We start from the raw sequence: 19,518 nt of genomic DNA, 5'->3' as shown, positions 1-19,518 counted from the left end.
TTCTCTATTCTAGCTACTTATCTTCTGACTTCCTATTCAAGCAAGTTTGAGATTAAGCTAAAATCTTTCACTTTCCTCATTGTTAAATAAGCCTATATATCAATAGTTTGAAAGGGGAGAATAACAATAGTCACTTCAGAAATGATTGACCAGAAGGTGAAACATTTTTTGCCATTTAGGGACCATCTGACTACACCAAGAATAAGATCTGGACTTTAAATTTGAATGTCATTTTGTGCTCCTCGTTTGTGTACTACATGTGAGAAATAATGAATAAGTCAAAACACTATTTGGTGATAAAAGCAATAGGATTCATATGTAAAATTAGTCATTTTTGTTTGTGTCTTTCCATTGCAGATTCCATATATTACATGGCAGGAGGGGTGGGTAAACTTAGGGATAGTGAAGACAACAGCAAATTAATCAAGAGCTTTTCTCGTATGTCAGAACCTGTCCTCAGTAAGAGTAAGTGATCACATAACTTCCCTACTTTTTCTAATTAATTTTCATTACTTTTTTTTTCTTTGCTGAGGAAGATTAGCCCTGAGCTAATATCTGTGACAATCTTCCTCCACTTTATATGTGGGTCACCGGTACAGCATGGCTGATGAGTGGTGTAGGTCCATGCCCGGGATCTGAACCTGCAGACCCAGGCTGCTGAAGTGGAGTGTGCCGAATTTAGCCACTACACCACAGGGCAGGCCCCTCATCATTACTTTTTAGTTGTGCTATATAGTTTAAATAAGTCAGTAAATCCTATTGATTTTATTATTTTCTATTAGAGGTAATTCATTAGGATGAAATATAAACTGGAGATTAAGAGACATAGGTTTCTGGGGGCTGGCCCCGTGGTCGAGTGGTTAAGTTCGCACGCTCCAGCCAGTGTTTCATTGGTTCGAATCCTGGGCACGGACATGGCACTGCTCATCAAACCACGCTGAGGCAGCGTCCCACATGCCACAACTAGAAGGACCCACAACAAAGAATATACAGCTATGTACCGGGGGGCTGTGGGGAGAAAAGGGAAACAAATAAAATCTTAAAAAAAAAAAAAGAGAGACATAGGTTTCTAGGTTTCTGGCTCTTACTTTCACTGTCAACAGTCCAGAACAGCCTGTTTCCAGGTCTTCTCACTCTTTGGCCAAGTAATAGTACCATCTATTCCTTTCTTCATGATAATGATTCAAGCATAAGAATAATATAACAGTGAGCTGCTGAGGGACAATACAGGGTTTAACTTCGTAGATATTAAGAGCTTCCTTGTTAGGGTTAAAGGAATAACATTAAAATAAGATACCAAAGAAGGTTAGGGAAATCTCAGAGAAAATTTTTAAATAATTATCTTTCTGGAGCTGACCAGTCTTTCTCAGAGAAGATCTCTCCAGATAAGCCCAGGCCCAGGGACTCTTAATTCTAGATGTAAATTAGAATCACCCAGGGAGTTTTTAAGAAATTCAATGCCTGAGTTTCCCCACCCCAAAACCTTGAAATAAGATTCTCTGTTGGGTGGTATCTCAGATTCAATCTTTTAAACAATTCTCTGGGTGATTCTAAGGTCTAATCAGGGGGAGATTACCCACAGAACTCATTGCTTACCCGAGGAATTGATCATATTACAGTATCAGGATGAGTAAAAGAAACTTTCCCCAGCACAGTCATCTGAGTTAGTGATCGAGTATGAAAATGAATACGAATCCTTGTGGGGGAAAGAACAAGGAACTCTTAAAGGATCTTATATTTTCTTTTTAATAATTCCCCATAATATTCTATAGAATAAAAATAATATATGCATTTATAAATAAATTTAAATCATGTGTGCAACCTTTGTTTGATTTGTGTTTGTTTTATTTTGAGGGAGGATGTCTACCCCCACCACAGCCCAAAGTCCTTTAAAACAATTATTTCCAATTAACCAGATATTCAACCCCTTATAATACTCCATTTATTTCAAGCAATCCTTTGTAAAACATAATTTCACTCTAAAAAATTAGTATAAACTTTTGGTCTTTGTTATAACAAAGCTTTAAACCAGTATTTTGTTGGAATCAAAGTGTGAATATTATGTCTGTCTCACAAAGATGTTTAGGGACGCTTGGGAAGGAAAATTGGCCATCTTGTTCCACCTCACTTATTGAGAAGTATAGATATAAACAAAGTTTATAGCTAAAGAAGGGAAACCTCAGTGTGGAAGCCTGGTAGTGGAAGTCTGGCATGGAAAAAGAGGGCAAAGAGAAGGTTCTCCTACTTATAGATTATCAGTGGGTAAATATTGTGATAATTAGCCATGTTTCCAAAGACTACCAAATAAGATGCAGTGCTGGGGAAAGTGGATGAGACTAAGTCCAAAGGCCAAAGGAGCATATGGAATAGGGACTCTGATGCTCAGTTGTGAGGTGAGGCAATGTCTATAATAAGCAGCAAGTATAAGCAATTCTTTCAAGAAAAATGGCTACAAATGAGAGAAGAGAGAAATAGTAACTGGAGGGAAGCTTGGGGTGGATGGAAGAAGACAACTAAAATGAATAGCAGCCTTCTGGCTTGGAAAACCAAGTAGATGGTGGCAGCATTACAGAGTTTAGGGAACAGGGCAAAGTGTTGGGAGAGTTATGAAAGAATCAACATCTGCAAGGGCATCTCTGCATCCACGGACAGAGGCCAGTTGGATGGTGCACGTGACATCTCTCTTCTCTTGGCATTCAGAAGTTTGACTGAGCCATGGAGACTGAGAATTCCTCCAGGATCCTTGGCTAATTGGAGGAGGAATTAGTCTTAAGGGAGAGCTATTAGAGCTCCTGCTAATATAAGTAAGTTAGTGCTCTAGAAATTAATTAAAAATAAAGCATATATTACTTTAAAAATAAGTTAGTGGGACAAGAACAGGCAAGGGAGAAGTAAATTAATTCTATTTTGATCATACTGAGTTTTGAGCATCTACTGAAAATCCAACATATGGAAGGGCTGCCAAGCAAGGAGACAAAGAGCAGGACGTGGCTGCTCAGATTCACTCATGAACAAATCTGTAGGAAGCACCTCTGGTAAATACCAGCCACTGGCCTCAGCACTAGAGATACATATGTTTAAGAAATCTTTCTGCAGTGGAGAGCTGAGGATAGAGATACCCAGAACCAAGTGGGTCTGAAGTAGCTCTTGGGATAGGTCTCTATTGGAAGCATTGCTCCTATTTTCCACCCCTGAGCCATTTACCTTATTTCTCCTTACTCTCGTATAACTTGCCCTTTTGATGACTTTCTCATTTTTTTCAACTTCCAGATGTCAGATAGGGTTGACTGGTTACAAAGCCAAAATGGAGTATGCAAAGTTGATGTCTATTCACCTGGAGATAGCCAACCTCAAGACTGGAGATTGGTAAGGGTCAGCCTCCTTATAAATACTGGGTTAGGAATATTGGGGTACCATTAAGAGTAGCCTTATTCTCTCCACTACCACCACCCACCTCTTATTTTTGAAGATGTAATTCTTGGGGAAAAAGTGAACTGCTTTAGAACAAAAAAATCCCATCTATGATTTTTTGGAAAAGATTCCCCTAATTTTGCATGTAGTAGGATAAATATGCTGTAATTAATGAAAATACTATATATTGTCATTAATTTTGTTTAATTTTCAAACAGAAAGGCGTTGGATTTCAAACAGAAATGTCTCCAAAGTTCACAAATACTCTTTTCTGAAATGTAGGATGCCCCAAAATTCTCAGAACTATAAACTTTCATCTAAGTAATATTGCTATTCTGCCTTCATCATTCAACAAATATTTATTGAGTATGCTTAGTATCAGGCACTGTTAAGTCAGAGTCCAGTCAGAAGATGGAAATCACACCAGTAATTTAATATTAAAAATTGTTTAGTAAAGGGTAGGCAACTAAGTTAACTACTAAAAGCCTAGAAGAGTTCCAAAAGTAGCAAATGCAGAAAGCAGCTACTACCCCTGGGCTGAAAGAGAGAGCAAACAAGGAAGAAACTAGGAACTCACAAAAGTTCCCTCTCCCTCAACCAAGGTTGTTTCACTTCTCTGGAGAGAGTGTGGCTGCCATAGGAACATGCAGCATACTGGTGCTGAAGACACTTGCCAGAGGGCGCAGGAGGGCCAGAGACAAAGCACTTTCCTTCTGCCGTGACCATGCAGTGTACTTTCAGTGCCCTCTATCAACAAAGCCAGCTGCCAAAAGCGAAATATTCAAAGAGTCCAGGTCCAGTGCCACAAAGCAAGACAAAGAAAGGTGGACTTGGAGTTGAGACACAATAATGGATAACCAGGACAGACACTGTGCTAAGTCATAGAGTCAAAGATGTAAAAACAGGCAGAATTCTCTCCTTTTAAGGATCTCATAATCTAGTGGAATCACTACTGTAATCTTCATTCTTAGTACTAACATTTATCAAACACCTACTTACATGTAATGTTATGTGACTCATCTTCTATATCCAAAATCTGTTTGGTCTATCTTTATACAGCCTAAGAGAGAAAACGTTAACAAAACTACATAAGACATGAACATATACAGATAATAAATATCTGATTACTGGAGTAAGTGCCAGCCAAAAGAGTTTCCCCTAGGTCTTTGATTTATCTCTGCCCTTTCATTTAGAAAAACAAAAAACAGAAGAGTTTCAATATTAAATCAAATAACAAAAATTTCTTGATTTTTCACTAAGTGAGAAGCACTCTGGGGGATGCAGAAAAGAACAAAATAATTTCTGCCCTCGTAGACTTTACCATTCATTTGGGGAAAGAATAAATACACATGTGAAAGTATAAATATAATTTTAAAACTCTAAATAACTGATGGACCCTAACTATAAGAAGTTCATGGTAATTGCCAAATGGATTTTCTGGACAATAATTGCTATAGGTGTTTAAAGAATGGATCATTTAAGTGGGAGGTGATCAGAGAAAATTTTATAATGTTTAATCGAGTTAGACATGAAGAAGAATAGGACTGGCAGTACATATGTTGACTTAAAACTAAGCTACCAAAGCAGAAGATTGCTGAGGAGAGAAAATTCACCCCCTTAACCTTTTTAATATTCTCCTTCACAGACATAAAAATCTTCCCTGGCCTTAATTAAGACTCAAAAATAATTTGGTACCCGCCTTCCCCAATTGCTCAGGATACTAATGCATAAGAAGAGAAAGAGCTAAAGATTGCAAAAGGGCAAAGGGGTTCGGAAGATAAGGATGTTTGATTGTAGACTGCATTGATAGAAAAAGAAATGTGGTTAGTTTTTCGGTCACTGTGGCTTCATCAACCACTTCTACAAAATTCTTCTGGATTGAGTGGAATAATGGACATAGGATGTATACATTTGAGGTTTAAAAACCATAGACAATAAAAACCCATAAACACAGCAAGCTAATACAACTCTTTAGACTCCATCATAAAGCTCTCTGCTATGCCGTAGGCTTGGTTTTTTTTTAGTGTTCTGTGAAAAGAACTTTTTAAATAAAAAAATATACCCGATATCTGTATTATAATAAGACTTTTCTGTACATATTACAGTCCAATTATGGAAACATTACTATTTGCATATAGTGTACCTACTGTAAATAAATAGGTAATATTAAGGGATAATTTTCAAGAAAGGGTAAAATCAAGACTCTCAATCAGATATGAAAGTGAATGCATGTTAAAGATTTTATTTAATTCATTAATGATAAAATTGGTGAGGTGTTACAATCAGTTCAAAGGAGAATATTAAAAAGATATATTTAGGGGCTGGCCCTGTGGCTGAGAGATTAAAGTTCCATGCACTCTGCTTCAGAGGCCCAAGTTTGCTAGTTCAGATCCCGAGCATGGACCTATTCCACTCATCAGCCATGCTGTGGAGGCATCTCACATACAAAGTAGAGAAAGATTGGCACAGATGTTAGCTCAGGGCAAATCTTCCTCAGCAAAAAATTAAAGGTATATTTATAGATCAGGAATGTTGAAATTAATATGCAAATAGAGGCAAAACTGGCCTCTTCCACAGTGGGAAGGAAGTCAGCTGAACCTCCACTGGACAGAATTTACGTGTCTATAGACATGTAGAATTCTTTCACATTACTATCAAATATCTACAGCTTACAGAGTTGTAAAATAGCTCCCATAGAATCAGAATCAGATTACGTGGAAGGCTGTAAACAATGCTTAGTCTATAGACTATGGACTATAGGCAACGCAGTTTTCTAGTGAAGCACAAAGTTTTTTCCCCTTCAGTTGCCTGTATTTTGATAAAATATCCCCAAATAAGATAACTTTTGATCACAAAATAAGGCTAGTCTCATCAGATTTGGTCTGATTATTTACATAGGTGCGCAACTGGATAGGCCTTAAATTTGCTCTACTGGAAGTTTTCATGAAGAATCCCAGATTGGACTTTTAAAGGCCTTTCATTATTTGCTATCCTGAGACTAGGAAGCCAAGACTAAGAAACTCTCTCCTCCAAGTTGCACTGCAGTCCCTAGAAAAACGAACATGTACACAATTGGATTTGTCTGGAACTATTCTTCCTAAATCTAGTTTCAACCACTTATATTAATCATAACTTTTAACCAAAGTACTTTCTATTCTTTCTGTTTCACAAAGAAAACCAGGGAAGCGGAAGTATATAATTGTGAGCTGTCACACACCAGCTGAAGTGCAGAAACAGAGCTCATGACACACATAATACAGATTTCTACAGCCACACACATCCCTTATACAATCTAAGTGGCAAAAATGAACACATTCATTAACAGATCCAAAGATATAACCTCTCTATAGTAATAAAAAATAAGAAGCAAAAGCATATAAACTATGGTTAGCCTTCAGTACTGTGTCTTACTTAGAAATGATCTAAGTATACAATAAATATCCATTAGTTAACTCAATTTTATACCAGTCCAGTGTTTTAAATTATATAAAGATGTCGGAAATTTATCATCAAGCTGACATACTATAAAACATAATTGCTGGTATTCAATTTGATTAAACACAAATTTATATTTTTCATGACCTTAACATTAAGCAGAAGTAATACTAGCTTATTGGATCTGTATAACTTGCCTAAGTTTATGAAGAGCATATCAAAATAAAATAAAAATGCACAATTGTATTATACTTAAAACTAGTAAATCAGATAAGCATAGCTATATTTATTAAAACAAAATTATTAAACTAATCTTGTTTACCAAAGATTTATCTAACTTATGTGAAGTTAGGTTCCTAAAATATTTCTGAGTTATGTTCTATAAGAATACTTTTTCCAATCGGAATAGAGATCTTTTGAGACTTTATAATCTAACATATTAACACCATGTAGAGGTAGGAAGACAATATTACTTACACTTGATGCTTTTCTGAATGATAGACACATAGTGATACAAACACTGATAGACAGCTGATGGCCTCAATTCTAAACTTTAAGCCATTAAATTCAAAAGTGCAGTTTTAAACAAAAAATCACAAGGCATACAAAGAAATGGGGAAATATGGCCCATTCAAAGGAAAATAAATAAATAAATACTGTCTCTGAAAATGACCTGATGGCAGATTACTAGACAAAGACTATAAAACAGCTGTCTTAAAGATGCTCAAAGAACTAAAGAAAAGATGTGGATAAAGACAATAAAACATTGAACATTGTATGAACAAGGCGGAAATATCAATAAACACATAGAAAACCTTAAAGATAACCTAAAAGCAATTCTGAAGCTGAAAAGTGCAATCACTGAAATAAAAATTCACTGGAGTTATTCAAAGGCAAATTTGAGCAGGCAGAAGAATCAGCAAACTTGAAGATAGGACAATGGAAATTATCAAGTCTAAGGAACAGGATAAAAAAGATTGATGAAAAGTGAACAGAGCCAAAGGGACCTGTGGGACATCACCAAGCATAAAAACATATGCATTATGGGAGTCCCAGTAGGAGAAGAGAAAGAGAAAGGGGCAGAGAGAATCCTTGAAGAAATCATGGCTGAAAACTTACAAAATCTGATGAAATACATGAATATAAACATCCAAGAAGTTCAACCAACTCCAGTGAGATAAATTCAAAGAGACCCACACTGAGACCCATTATAATCGAACATTCAAAACACAAAGACAAATGGAATATGGGTAGACATGATGTTTATCACTTCCAGGCCTGGAATATATCTCTTTTTATTATTTTATAGCACTGATAACATAGTATTTAATAATATTTGTGTTCATGTTTTGTCTCTATAGTAGACTGTTTGCTCCCAGAAGGCAAGGATCATATTTCTTTCATCTCTATACATCCCACAGTATCTAGTAGAGCATGTTGTACACAGACACTATATACACATTGAATTATACAGGTAGTTTGTGTTAAACATCATTCATCTCCCCTAAATCACCTGTGCAACAGAGGGCCATCGGGTTGTCCTCCTGCTGGATAGTTGGTACATTGGATAGTTTGTACATTCCATTGGATTGAAAGCTGATTTTCCATTCTTGAATGCTGTCTTTGCTCTGGCTGCATCACTTTTTGTCTCTCCATTTCTCAGACATGCATATAGGCAACTTTCTTTCCTAAAACTTCTTCTTAAAGCTGAATTTTATCCAAATAGAATTTCCCATTTGTTATTGATCTTTGATTCAGAAAAATAACCTCTTAAAAGATTCATTACAGAAACTCAGTGGTTGCCCCACACCTCCCACCTGATCTGATGGGAGTGAATCACAGTTCACATCCCTAGCCATGCTCTCTTCCAGCACTTCTCTTCTCACCCAAAGCACTCCTTCCTCATTCACGTAGAAGTCAGGTTTTATTCCCTAGTACTCTCACAGCTCGTTAGCCGTGTTTCACTGCATTACCTTAAAGATAAAGCTTACTGAGTTCTCTTACTCTTCTCTTATCTCTTCTGAAGTCTAATCTTTGTTTGAAATGTTTAAGAAGTATTATTTACCTTATATACACCACTTTAAGTATACAAATAATTTTGTTCATATTGTCACATTTAATCTTAATCACTATAATATGAGGAAATGATTTTAAATAAAATAACAATTACCATATGATCCAGCAATTCTACTTCCAGGTATATATCCAAAGAAAACAAAATCACTATCTCAAAGAGATATCTGAACATCTATGTTCATTGCAGCAGGATTTACAATAGCCAAGACATAGAAGCAACCTAAGCATCAATGTCCATCGATGGATGAATGAATAAAGAAAATGTGGTGCGTATATATGGACTATTATTCAGCCACAAAAAAGGAAGGAAATCTTGTAATTTGCAATAACATGGATGGACCTTGAAGGCATTATGCTAAGTGAAATAAGTCACAGAGAAAGACCAATACTATACGATCTCACTCATATGTAGAATCTTAAAAAAAAATAATAGTAACTCATAGATACAGAGAACAGATTGGTGGCTACCAGAGGCAGAGGATGTGGGAGTGGTTGAGATGAGTGAAGGAGGTCAAAAGGTACAAACTTCTACTTATAAAATAAGTGCGTGCTGAGGATGTAATGGCCGGCCTAGTGACTATAGTGAACAATACTGTATTGTATATTTGAAAGTTCCTAAGAGAATAAATCTTAAAAGTTATCATCACAAGAAAAAATTTGAACTATGTGTGCGGATGGATGTTAGCTAGACTTACTGTGGTGATCATTTTACAATATATACAAATATTGAAACATTTGTACACCTGAAACTAACATAATGTTATATGTCAATTCTGTCTCAGGAATAATAATAATAATAAACTTTCAGTCATGTATCTAAAATAAACACAAAAACACAAAACTCGCTTGTCCAGAGATCAGATCACTCCCTCCAAGTGGGCACAAAATTCTTAATTGATTTGAGCTTAAGATGGGCAAAAAATACTAGTAAAGCTAATTTTCTATTGTCTCTCACCCAACAGAGAATAGATCTCTATAAACCATTAATCCATTAAAGGGATCACCAAATGGTCAGACAATAAAACCAAATTCTCAATCATTGGTGACACCAAAGATTACTGGCCACAAAGGAACCCAAATGAAAACCAAAAGCGAAATTAGTAGAGAAGGAAATTAAAACTAATAAAACAGAATGTCTACAAAGTTCTATTGCCACTTTGGATTCACCGCTGGGAGCCAAGAAAAGACTCAGCTGGCATACTTCTCTCATGACAACATTTACCTCCATGAGGTGAATCTGTTGGACATCTTGGCAAAGACTTCACAAACTATTAAAAGATCATTTTCAGAGAACGGTGAAATAACTACTCTCATATGCATATAAAAATAAACTTGGGGCTGGCCTGGTGGCATATGGGTTAACCTCGTGCACGCCACTTTGGTGGCGCAGGGTTCACAGGTTTGGATCCCAGGCACGGACCTAGCACTGCTCATCAAGCCATGCTGTGGCAGCATCCCACATAAAATGGAGGAAGATTGGCACAGATATTAGCTCAGGCCCAATCTTCCTCACGAGATAAATAAATAAATAAATTCATGTTAAAGATTTTATTTAATGATTAACAAGGAACTGAGGTGGTTCAAAGGAGACTCAAACAGAAGAAGACACGTACCTAGATCAGGAATATTGAGGTAAATGTGCAAATGGAGGCAAAACTGACCTTTTCCACAGTGGGAAAGGAGGTCAGCTGAACCTTCCCTGGTCAGAATTAACATGTGTATGGACAAGAATTATGTTGCATTGCTATCAGTTATCTACAGTGTACAGAGTTGTAAAATAGCTCCAAGAGAATCAGAAGATGTGGAAGGGTGTGCTATAGATTATGCATAGTTTTCCATTGAAGCACCAATTTTCCCTATGGGAGCTATTATTCAAATTAGGAGAACCATTTAGGAAGACTTTGAACCAAGCTCTGTGGCACACAAGCAGCTTAAACTGGCCCTGTAAAGGACTTGTACAACTGCCTGTCTCTTCTTTCCAAGTCATCAACACATAGTAGCATAGTGCAGAGGTGGAGAGCACAGGCTTTAGAGTGAGAACTGGGTTTGAATACTAGCCCCCATAGTGTAGCAGCTGTGAGATGCCAGCCAATGTATTTGACTTCTCTAAGCCTCAGTTTTCACACCTGTGAAACTGGAAGAGTAATACCCACTTTACAGGGTATGTATGAGGATTAAATGAAATAATGTGTGTAAAGCACTTAGCACAGTGTCTGGCAAACATGAGCATCTAACAAATAGTAGCTTGTAACTATATGACACTTGGTAATTAAATACCAAATTACTCTTTAAAGATGGGCAATACTTGTGCTCATCCCCAGATAGACATAACTCCAATAATTACAATGATCCTTCACATTTGATATTCAATAGGATGCTTTCACATTCATTTATATTTTAGCCTATGTTCAAGCGAAGATTATAGATTACAGTGCATGTGCTTACCACAGCTAGTGTCCACCAAAGAATCTGTATTCACTCAAAACTAATAGAGTGTCCACAGATATTAACTCCTCAATTATAAATCGGATTGTTAACCCAAGTGATGTCAAATAATCCACTGGAAGCCATTTAGCATATCAAGATTGTTCTTGTGTAGCCCGACAAAGTGATTAATTGTGCACAATTGTGCTTGAATTTTCTAATTTTTTGAAAACTATACTTGTAATAAGAGACCCAAATAAAAACCAATAAACCATAGGAAATAGCTGTTAATATCAATACAAGAAAAATCTGATTCAGTTCAAATGCTAACTCTGCTATGTAGCCGGTAACTCAGATCTTAGGGATATATGCTGTTAGATGCAATATAGTGGAGTAGCCGAGAGGATGCGCTCTGGAGTCAGACTGCCTGGGTTGGAATTCCTTCTCCATCAATGATTAGCTGTATAATCTTAAATAAGTAACTAACTTAATCTCTCAGTTCTTCAACTTCCTCCTTTGTTAAGTGTGGATAATAAGAGAGCTAACATTTAAGTGTGAGAATAATATTAAAAGAGATACTTGAAATACTTGAAACAGTGCCTGATACATAGTAAACGCTCAATAAATGTTGGTTACTTTTTTTTTTTTAAAGATTTTTTTATTTTTTTCCTTTTTCTCCCCAAAGCCCCCCGGTACATAGTTGTATATTCTTAGTTGTGGGTCCTTCTAGTTGTGGCATATGGGACGCCGCCCCAGCGTGGTCTGATGAGCAGTGCCATGTCCGCGCCCAGGATTAAAACCAACGAAACACTGGGCCGCCTGCAGCGCATCGCGCGAACTTAACCACTCGGCCATGGGGCCAGCCCCTAAATGTTGGTTACTTTTATAGTGATGCTGAAGTAGTTAAGGCTTGAGAGAGGCGACCATTTTTGTAACTGACCTTTGAGGTTATCCTGAATATCCCCATATCTTTACTTTGTTATACTCAGATGAATCCTTGTCTGTTTTTAAGGATGCGTCAACTGATCCTGTAAGAGTGCTCAGCTGGCTCCGCAGAGACCTGGAAAGAAGTACAGCAGGGTTCCAAGATGCTAGGTTCAAGGCTGGGGAATCATCACTTGGTGGGGAAATGACCATCTCAGGAGACCCACGCAAGGGTTTCTTTGTGGACTATTATAACACCACCAACAAGGGCAGTCCAGGGAGATTGCATTTTGAGATGACTCACAGAGACAACCCTTCCCAGGGTCCCAGTGCCCAAACTGGTAATACGAGTTCAGTAGATGAAGTTTCCTTCTATGCTAACCGCCTCACAAATCTAGTCATAGCCATGGCCCGCAAGGAGATCAATGAGACGATCGATGGCTCTGAAAACAAGTGCATCCATCAGTCTTTGTACATGGGGGATGACCCCACACCCAACAAAAGCCTGAGTGCAGTGGCATCAGAGCTGGTGAATAAGACCGTCGCTGCATGTTCCAAGAATGGTACCTCAGATAGAGTTCCTGGCTCTGGCGACAGAGCCTCAGGATTGTTACAGAGTTCCCCAAATTTGAAATACAAGACCACTTTGAAGATTAAAGAGAGCTCCAAGGAAAGCAAGGGTCCAGATGACAAGCCTGCTTCTAAGAAGTCTTTCTTCTATAAGGAAGTGTTTGAATCTCGTAATGAGGGTGATACTAAAGAGGGTGGAAGGTCTTTACCAGCGGAGAGAAAGATGTTCAGAGGGCAAGAAAGGCCTGATGACTTTACAGCTTCTGTTAGTCAAGGGATCATGACCTATGCTAACAGTGTGGTATCTGACATGATGGTCTCTATCATGAAGACACTGAGGATCCAAGTCAAGGACACAACCATCATCACTATCCTGCTAAAGAAGGTACTAATCAAGCATGCGAAAAAGGTGGTCTCAGATCTCATTGACTCCTTCATGAAGAACCTCCACAGTGTCACAGGGACCCTCATGACTGACTCAGACTTTGTATCAGCTGTGAAAAGAAGTCTCTTCTCTCAGGGTAGCCAGAAGGCCACAGATATCATGGATGCCATGCTGGGTAAGCTATACACTGTGATATTTACCAAGAGACCTCCTGAGAATATCAGGAAAACCAAGGACAAGGCTGAGAGTTTTTCCCTTGTCTCCATGAAAGGAATGGGTGACCCTAAAAACAGAAATGTAAATTTCGCAACAATGAAATCTGAAGGTAAATTGAGAGAAAAAACGTTCTGTCATGCATCCAAACCAGAGGACGAGAAGACTTGTGCCAAAACTCTGGGAGAACACCTTATCAAAGAGGGACTGACCTTGTGGCATAAAAATCAGCAAAGAGAAGGAAAATTTCCAAGTTTACAGCAAGCAACATTTGCAGCTCCCAACGAACAGTGTAAGCCTACACCAGAGAGTCTCCTGGGATATCCTCTGGATACTTGCAACTTCATCCCCCCTATGCATGACCCAGAGAAACTTGAGAATTTTATGTGCGATTCAGGCTCCTGGGCCAAGGACCTGCTCATATCTGCCTTACTTCTGATTCAATACCACCTGGCTCAGGGAGGAAGCATGGATCCGCAGAGCTTCCTCGAAGCTGCTGGCAGCACCAATTTTCCCATCAACAAGTCCCCTGAAGTTTCTGATGAGCCCAGAATCCACTTGGGAGGTGACCAAGAAGAAGCAGAAAAGAAGGATCTAAAGAGCGTTTTCTTCAACTTTATCCAGAATTTACTTAGTGAGACCATTTTCAAGAGTGACCATAGCTCTGAAGTCAAGGTGCCAGAACAGCCAATTAGGGAAGGAGAGGGCCGCCAGTGTGAAAGACCTGTAACACCTTCTCCCATCAAATTAAGTGAAGACGATGAGGCTGGTGGTCCCTTTGCTGGCTTGACCAAGATGGTTGTCAACCAACTAGATGGCCACATGAATGGGCAGATGATAGAACATCTGACGGACTCAGTGATGAAGTTGTGTCTCATTATTGCCAAGTCCTGTGACTCTCCCTTGGCAGAGCTGGGAGACGATAAGTCTGGGGATGCCAGCAGGCCAACTTCAGCCCTCCCAGATAGTTTATATGCGTGTTTACCAGCCAAGGGCACAGAGACAGCAGAGGCTCTTGTACAGAATGCCTATCAAGCTATCCATAATGAATTGAGAGGATCAGGACAGCCCCCTGAAGAATGTGCAGCACCCAAAGTCATTGTCAGCAATCATAATCTAACTGACACGGTTCAGAACAAGCAACTCCAAGCCGTACTTCAATGGGTAGCTGCCTCTGAGCTCAATGTCCCTATTTTGTACTTTGCTGGTGATGATGAAGGAATCCAGGAGAAGGTAAGGAAGTAGAGTCAGAGGAATCTGGAAAGATTTATTAAGAGTTAATTAGGGTTTTAAGTTCTCATTTCCTTCTGAATGAGAAGATAGCCACAAGAAAGGTAGAATGGGGAAAGTAAGAATTTGAAGATCATGGCTCGTGACAGAGATGATGGATGAACTAAAATTAGATTTTGCCCAGTAAAAAGTATATCAAAGGGAAAAAAGAGGGGTAAATCATGTATATATATTATATATATAAAATTTGATTTATATGTATAATATATATATTAGGGATAAATTGAGTCTGATTCTTTTTTCTGTGTGCATTGGTGTGAATGCACAGATGAGGAATCTCCAACAGACTTGGTCAAAGAATCATATTAAGTTCTGGGCTTGAGGCTGAACTTTGGATAGGACAGCATTACCCAAAGAATGAGAAGGAGCGGCTGGGGAGCATCGTGAGAATGTGTCGAGGGGCATAGGGGGCGAAGGATCAAGATTTACGACCTGTTCAAACCTGTCATTGATGTCTTAGCTGGTTTCTAGGTGGTGTTTGGGATTTAAAGGGATTCAATAAATAACACCTTGCTTCCCCTCTCCGTAAGTTCTGACTCTAAGAAGTGAGACTAAAAAGTAAGGCAGATGTGAAATCAACTTATCACTGTTATTGCTGACAAAGGTAAGTGTGCCTTCCATCTCTTTGTTCCTCTCAACGTAGGCCTTGGAACTGCTCACTGAAGGAAAATTGAATTATTCATCTACTCATACTGTTTTAATAGCATACTGTTTTAATTACTATAATTCTGTAATATGTTTTGATATCTGGTAGGTCTGGAAATTCCTTATTTCTCTATCTCAGAATTTTCTAGGCTACGTTTCTCAGTTTCTGCCCCAAGTCACAGGCAACCATTAATCTGCTTTCTGTCATAGATTTGCCTTTCTGACATTTTATCTTATGGAGTCATAAAATTTGTAGTCTTTTGCATCTGGCTCTTCATGCTTTTGAGATTTATCCACATTGAAGTATACATCAGTAGTTCATTCCTTTTTACCGCTGAATAGTCCTTCACTATATAGATTTACCATATTTTGTTTATCTATTTACCAGTTAATGAACATCTGGATTGTTGCCACTTTTTTGCTATTATGAATAATGCTACTGTGAACATTCACAGACAAGCTTTTGTGTGGGCATATGTTTTCATTTCTTTCACCTAAGAGGAGTGGAATTGCTGCATTTATGTAAGTATAACATCTTAAGAAACTTCCAAACTGTTTTCCAAAATGGTTGTACCATTTTACCTTCACCAGCAACTTAGGTGGGTTTAAGTGTCTCCACATTCTCATCAACATTATTCTTTTTTTAAAATTATAGCTCTTATAGTGGTATCTAATTGTGGATTTAATTTGACATACATACACTAAAATGAATAAGGGTATTGAATATCTTTTTATGTGCTCATTAGCCATTCATACACATTCTTTGGTGAGTTGTCAACCAAATCTTTTGCCCATATTTTGGCTGGATTGCTTTCTTCTTGTTATAAAGTTACAAGAATTTTTTTATGTATTCTGGATACAGGTCCTTTATCAGATATGATTTGCAAATATTTTTTCTCAGTCTGTGGCTTGTCTTTTTACTTAATGGAAACTTTTGAAGAGCAAAAGTTTTTAATGATAAAATCTAACAGCATTTTTTGCTTTTACTGCTTGTGCTTTTGGTGTTAAATCTAATAAATCTTCGCTTAACTCAGTCGCCCAGTTGTTCTCAACTGGAGGTAGTTTTGCCCCCAAGGGACATTTGCAAGGTCTGGAGACATATTTTTCTTGTCACAACTGGGAGGCGAGTTGCTACTGGAGCCTAGTACGCTAGAAGCCAAGAATGCTGCTAAACATCCTACACTGTACAGGACAGCCCCACAACAAAAGATGATCTGGCCCGTAAGGTCAGCAGTGCCGGACTGAGAAACCCAGACCTAACCCAAGGTCATGAAGACTTTCTCCTTTATTTTCTTCTAAATGTTTGATAATTTCAGCTCTCATACTTACGTCTGTGATCCATTTTGATTAACTTTTGTGTATGATGTGAGGTAGCAGCCTAAATTCATTCTCTTGCATGTGGATGTACAGTTGTCTCAGCATCATTTGTTGAGAAGAAAATGGATACCTGGCCCTTTTGAATTATCTGTCCTCTTTATAAAAAATCAATTGACCATAAATGTTGAGGTTCAACTTTTCTTTTGATTGGTATTTTTGTGGTGGATCTTTTTCCAGAATTTTACTTTTAACCTACCTATATCCTTTGAAGTGAGTTTTTCTGTAGGCAGCATATAGTTGGCTCATGGGTTTTTTTGCCCATTCTGACAATTGATGTGTTTAGATTATTTACATTTAGTGCAATTATTAATATGTTTGGATTTAGGTGTACTATTTTAATATTTGTTTGGTTTATCCTATTTTTTCTTCCTGTTTTTCCCTTCGTTGCCACCTTTTGGATTATTTAAACATTTTTTAGCATTCCACCCTAATTTATCTATTGTGTTTTTTTCTATTATCTTTTGACTATATCTCTTTATGTAGAGTTTTTTTAGTGGTTTCTCTAGAGATTACAATACACATAGTTAAGTCTTCAGAGTCTGTGTAAAATCAGTAGTTACCACTTCAATGGGAATCTAGAAATCTTACTACCATATGGGCCCCCTTACCCTTCCCTCTTATGTTGTAGTTATTTTATGTATTTAATCCACATACATTGAAAAAACCCTTAGACAATGTTATTTTTGCTTTCAACCATAAAACACATTTTAAAGAACTTAGGAGAATAGTTTATTATTTATACTGAGATTTTTACTGTTTCTGTTGTTCTTCATTCATTCCTGACATTTCCTACTTTTCTTCTGTCCAAAGAAGAAATAGAACACATTTTCTAGCCATGAATTCTCTTAGTTTTCTTTAATATGAAAAATTCTTTATTTTACCTTCATTCCTGAAGTGTATTTTTACTAGATGTAGAATTCTAGTTTGACAGTTCTTTTTTTTTTAGTGCTTAAAAAATGTTGTGCCACTTCCTTCTGACCTCTAGCTTTCTGATGAGAAATCTGCTGTCATTCAAATTGTTGTTCCCTCATAAACAATGCACCCTTTTTCTGTGGCTGCTTTTAGATTTTTTCTTTTTCTTTAGTTTTCAGCAATTTGATTATGACAGGTCTTGAAGTGAATTTCTTTGAGGTTATCTTATTTTAGGATCACTAAGCTTCTTGAATCTGTCAGTTATGTCTTTTGGCAAATTGGAGAAGCTTTCTTCTATTACTTCAAGTATTTTTTCTGCAACACCCTTTCTCTCCTCTCCCTCCAGGTTTCTGATGGCATAAATGTAAAACCTTTCAGTATTGTCTTGTGGGCCACTGAGCTATTTTTCACTCTTTTTTGAAAGAGGTTTAATCAATCTTTTATGCTGTTTGGTGTAGCTAATTTCTTTTGATCTGTCTTCAAGTTTACTGACTTTCCTCTCTCATCTCCATTCTATTTAGCCCACCATTAAATTTTCATTTTGGATTTTGGATTTTTTAGTTGTAAATTTCCTTTTTGTGGTTCTGTATATCTTCTCTTTGCTGAAACTGTCTTTCCACTGGTTTCAAGAGTATCCATATGTACTCTAGTCTCTTGCATGGAAATTTCTCCTTCTGAAAAAGCTCCTGATATTCGTCCTGTGTATTTGCCCTTTGACTCTTTCTCTCAGAGGCAGGTGCAGAATGCACAAAATAAAAATCTGGTTACTTCAGTTTGTTGCCACTAAGATTCCAGATAAATGGCAAAGTACTGTGTTCATATTAGAAGGGTTGTTTGGGCTAATTTTTTTCATTTTGTGCTTGTAAAGAGAACTAAACATAGGGTTCAGGGTCCTAGGGATGAATTTTGCCTCTGCTGGGTTCTAGCACCGTATGAGTGACAAGTCTGTTCACCTCTCTGGGCACCATTTTCATGGGGCTGAATGGATCTTTGAGCTGCCTTCCTGCTCTAATATTCTAGGGTTCTCTGCTCTAAGGGGCATGGAAAGCAACATCCACATTCGTCCTTTGGTTTTTTTCTCTCCTGCCCTTGTTGGTCTTGAGACAATGATAGAGACTGTTTTATGATATTAAAGTGAAGTTAAGGACTTTACAATTCTCAGAGCAAGAACATCATTGACCAACACCCACAGAAGCAGGAAAATTTTAGTCAGTGGGAAATCATATTTTCCGTATCATGGACAGGTAGATGTTAACATCTCTTGTTTAAAGTGGGGGTGATATAACTGACTTTCTTCTGTCAAACAAGCCAGCAAGCTTTACACTTATGGAAATCTTCTCAACATCTACCTTGAGTCACTCTTGCTACAGTTTACCAAAGTCCGCCTGGCCTCTTTGCAGCCTTGGCAGCCCCTCTCCAGCCTGCCATGCGATGCTCTGCTCCCCCACTACTGCTTTCTCTCCTTTCCACAGCTACTCCAGCTTTCGGCTGCTGCCGTGGACAAAGGACGCAGCGTAGGTGAGGTTCTGCAGTCAGTCCTGCGCTACGAAAAGGAGCGACAGCTGGATGAGGCGGTGGGAAATGTTACACGGCTGCAGCTGCTGGACTGGCTGATGGTGAACCTGTGATCAGTGCCCACCCACTGCTTTCCCCTCTTCCAGCAACAGGCCCAAACCTTGTCCCCTCCCTTCCTTCTCACTTCCACAGCTCCCCTGTCCATATCCTCTCAGAGCCCTAACATTATCTTCATACGACTCACATCAAAGACATGTCATCTTATGCTAGTCACTGGATTTTGCAGATTTTCCTGTCCATGCAAGCAAGGGCTTAAAATTAAAAAATTACAATTAAAGGGC

The 19,518-nt window shown here is 38.1% G+C and overlaps 1 protein-coding gene across 5 annotated transcripts in view; it reads left to right on the top strand.

The window, feature by feature from the left end:
• The window catches only part of AKAP3 (A-kinase anchoring protein 3), a 25,599-nt gene extending 6,081 nt beyond the window's left edge, over positions 1–19,518 (top strand). For 3 of the 5 annotated variants that reach the window (XM_008530547.2, XM_070620544.1, XM_008530550.2), the window contains exons 2-4: positions 3,271–3,366; positions 12,359–14,671; positions 19,135–19,518. In XM_008530547.2, coding sequence (XP_008528769.2) covers positions 3,271–3,366; positions 12,359–14,671; positions 19,135–19,290 — 2,565 coding nt within the window. In that variant the 3' untranslated portion in view covers positions 19,291–19,518. Of the gene's footprint in view, positions 1–357; positions 466–3,270; positions 3,367–12,358; positions 14,672–19,134 lie in introns of all 5 variants that reach the window. The other 2 variants (XM_008530549.2, XM_070620545.1) reach the window with 2 other exon arrangements.

The sequence above is a fragment of the Equus przewalskii genome, chromosome 5, assembly GCF_037783145.1.
Source record: "Equus przewalskii isolate Varuska chromosome 5, EquPr2, whole genome shotgun sequence".
In the NCBI taxonomy this organism is placed as follows: Eukaryota; Metazoa; Chordata; class Mammalia; order Perissodactyla; family Equidae; genus Equus; species Equus przewalskii.
This window is presented reverse-complemented; position numbering and strand designations above follow the sequence as displayed.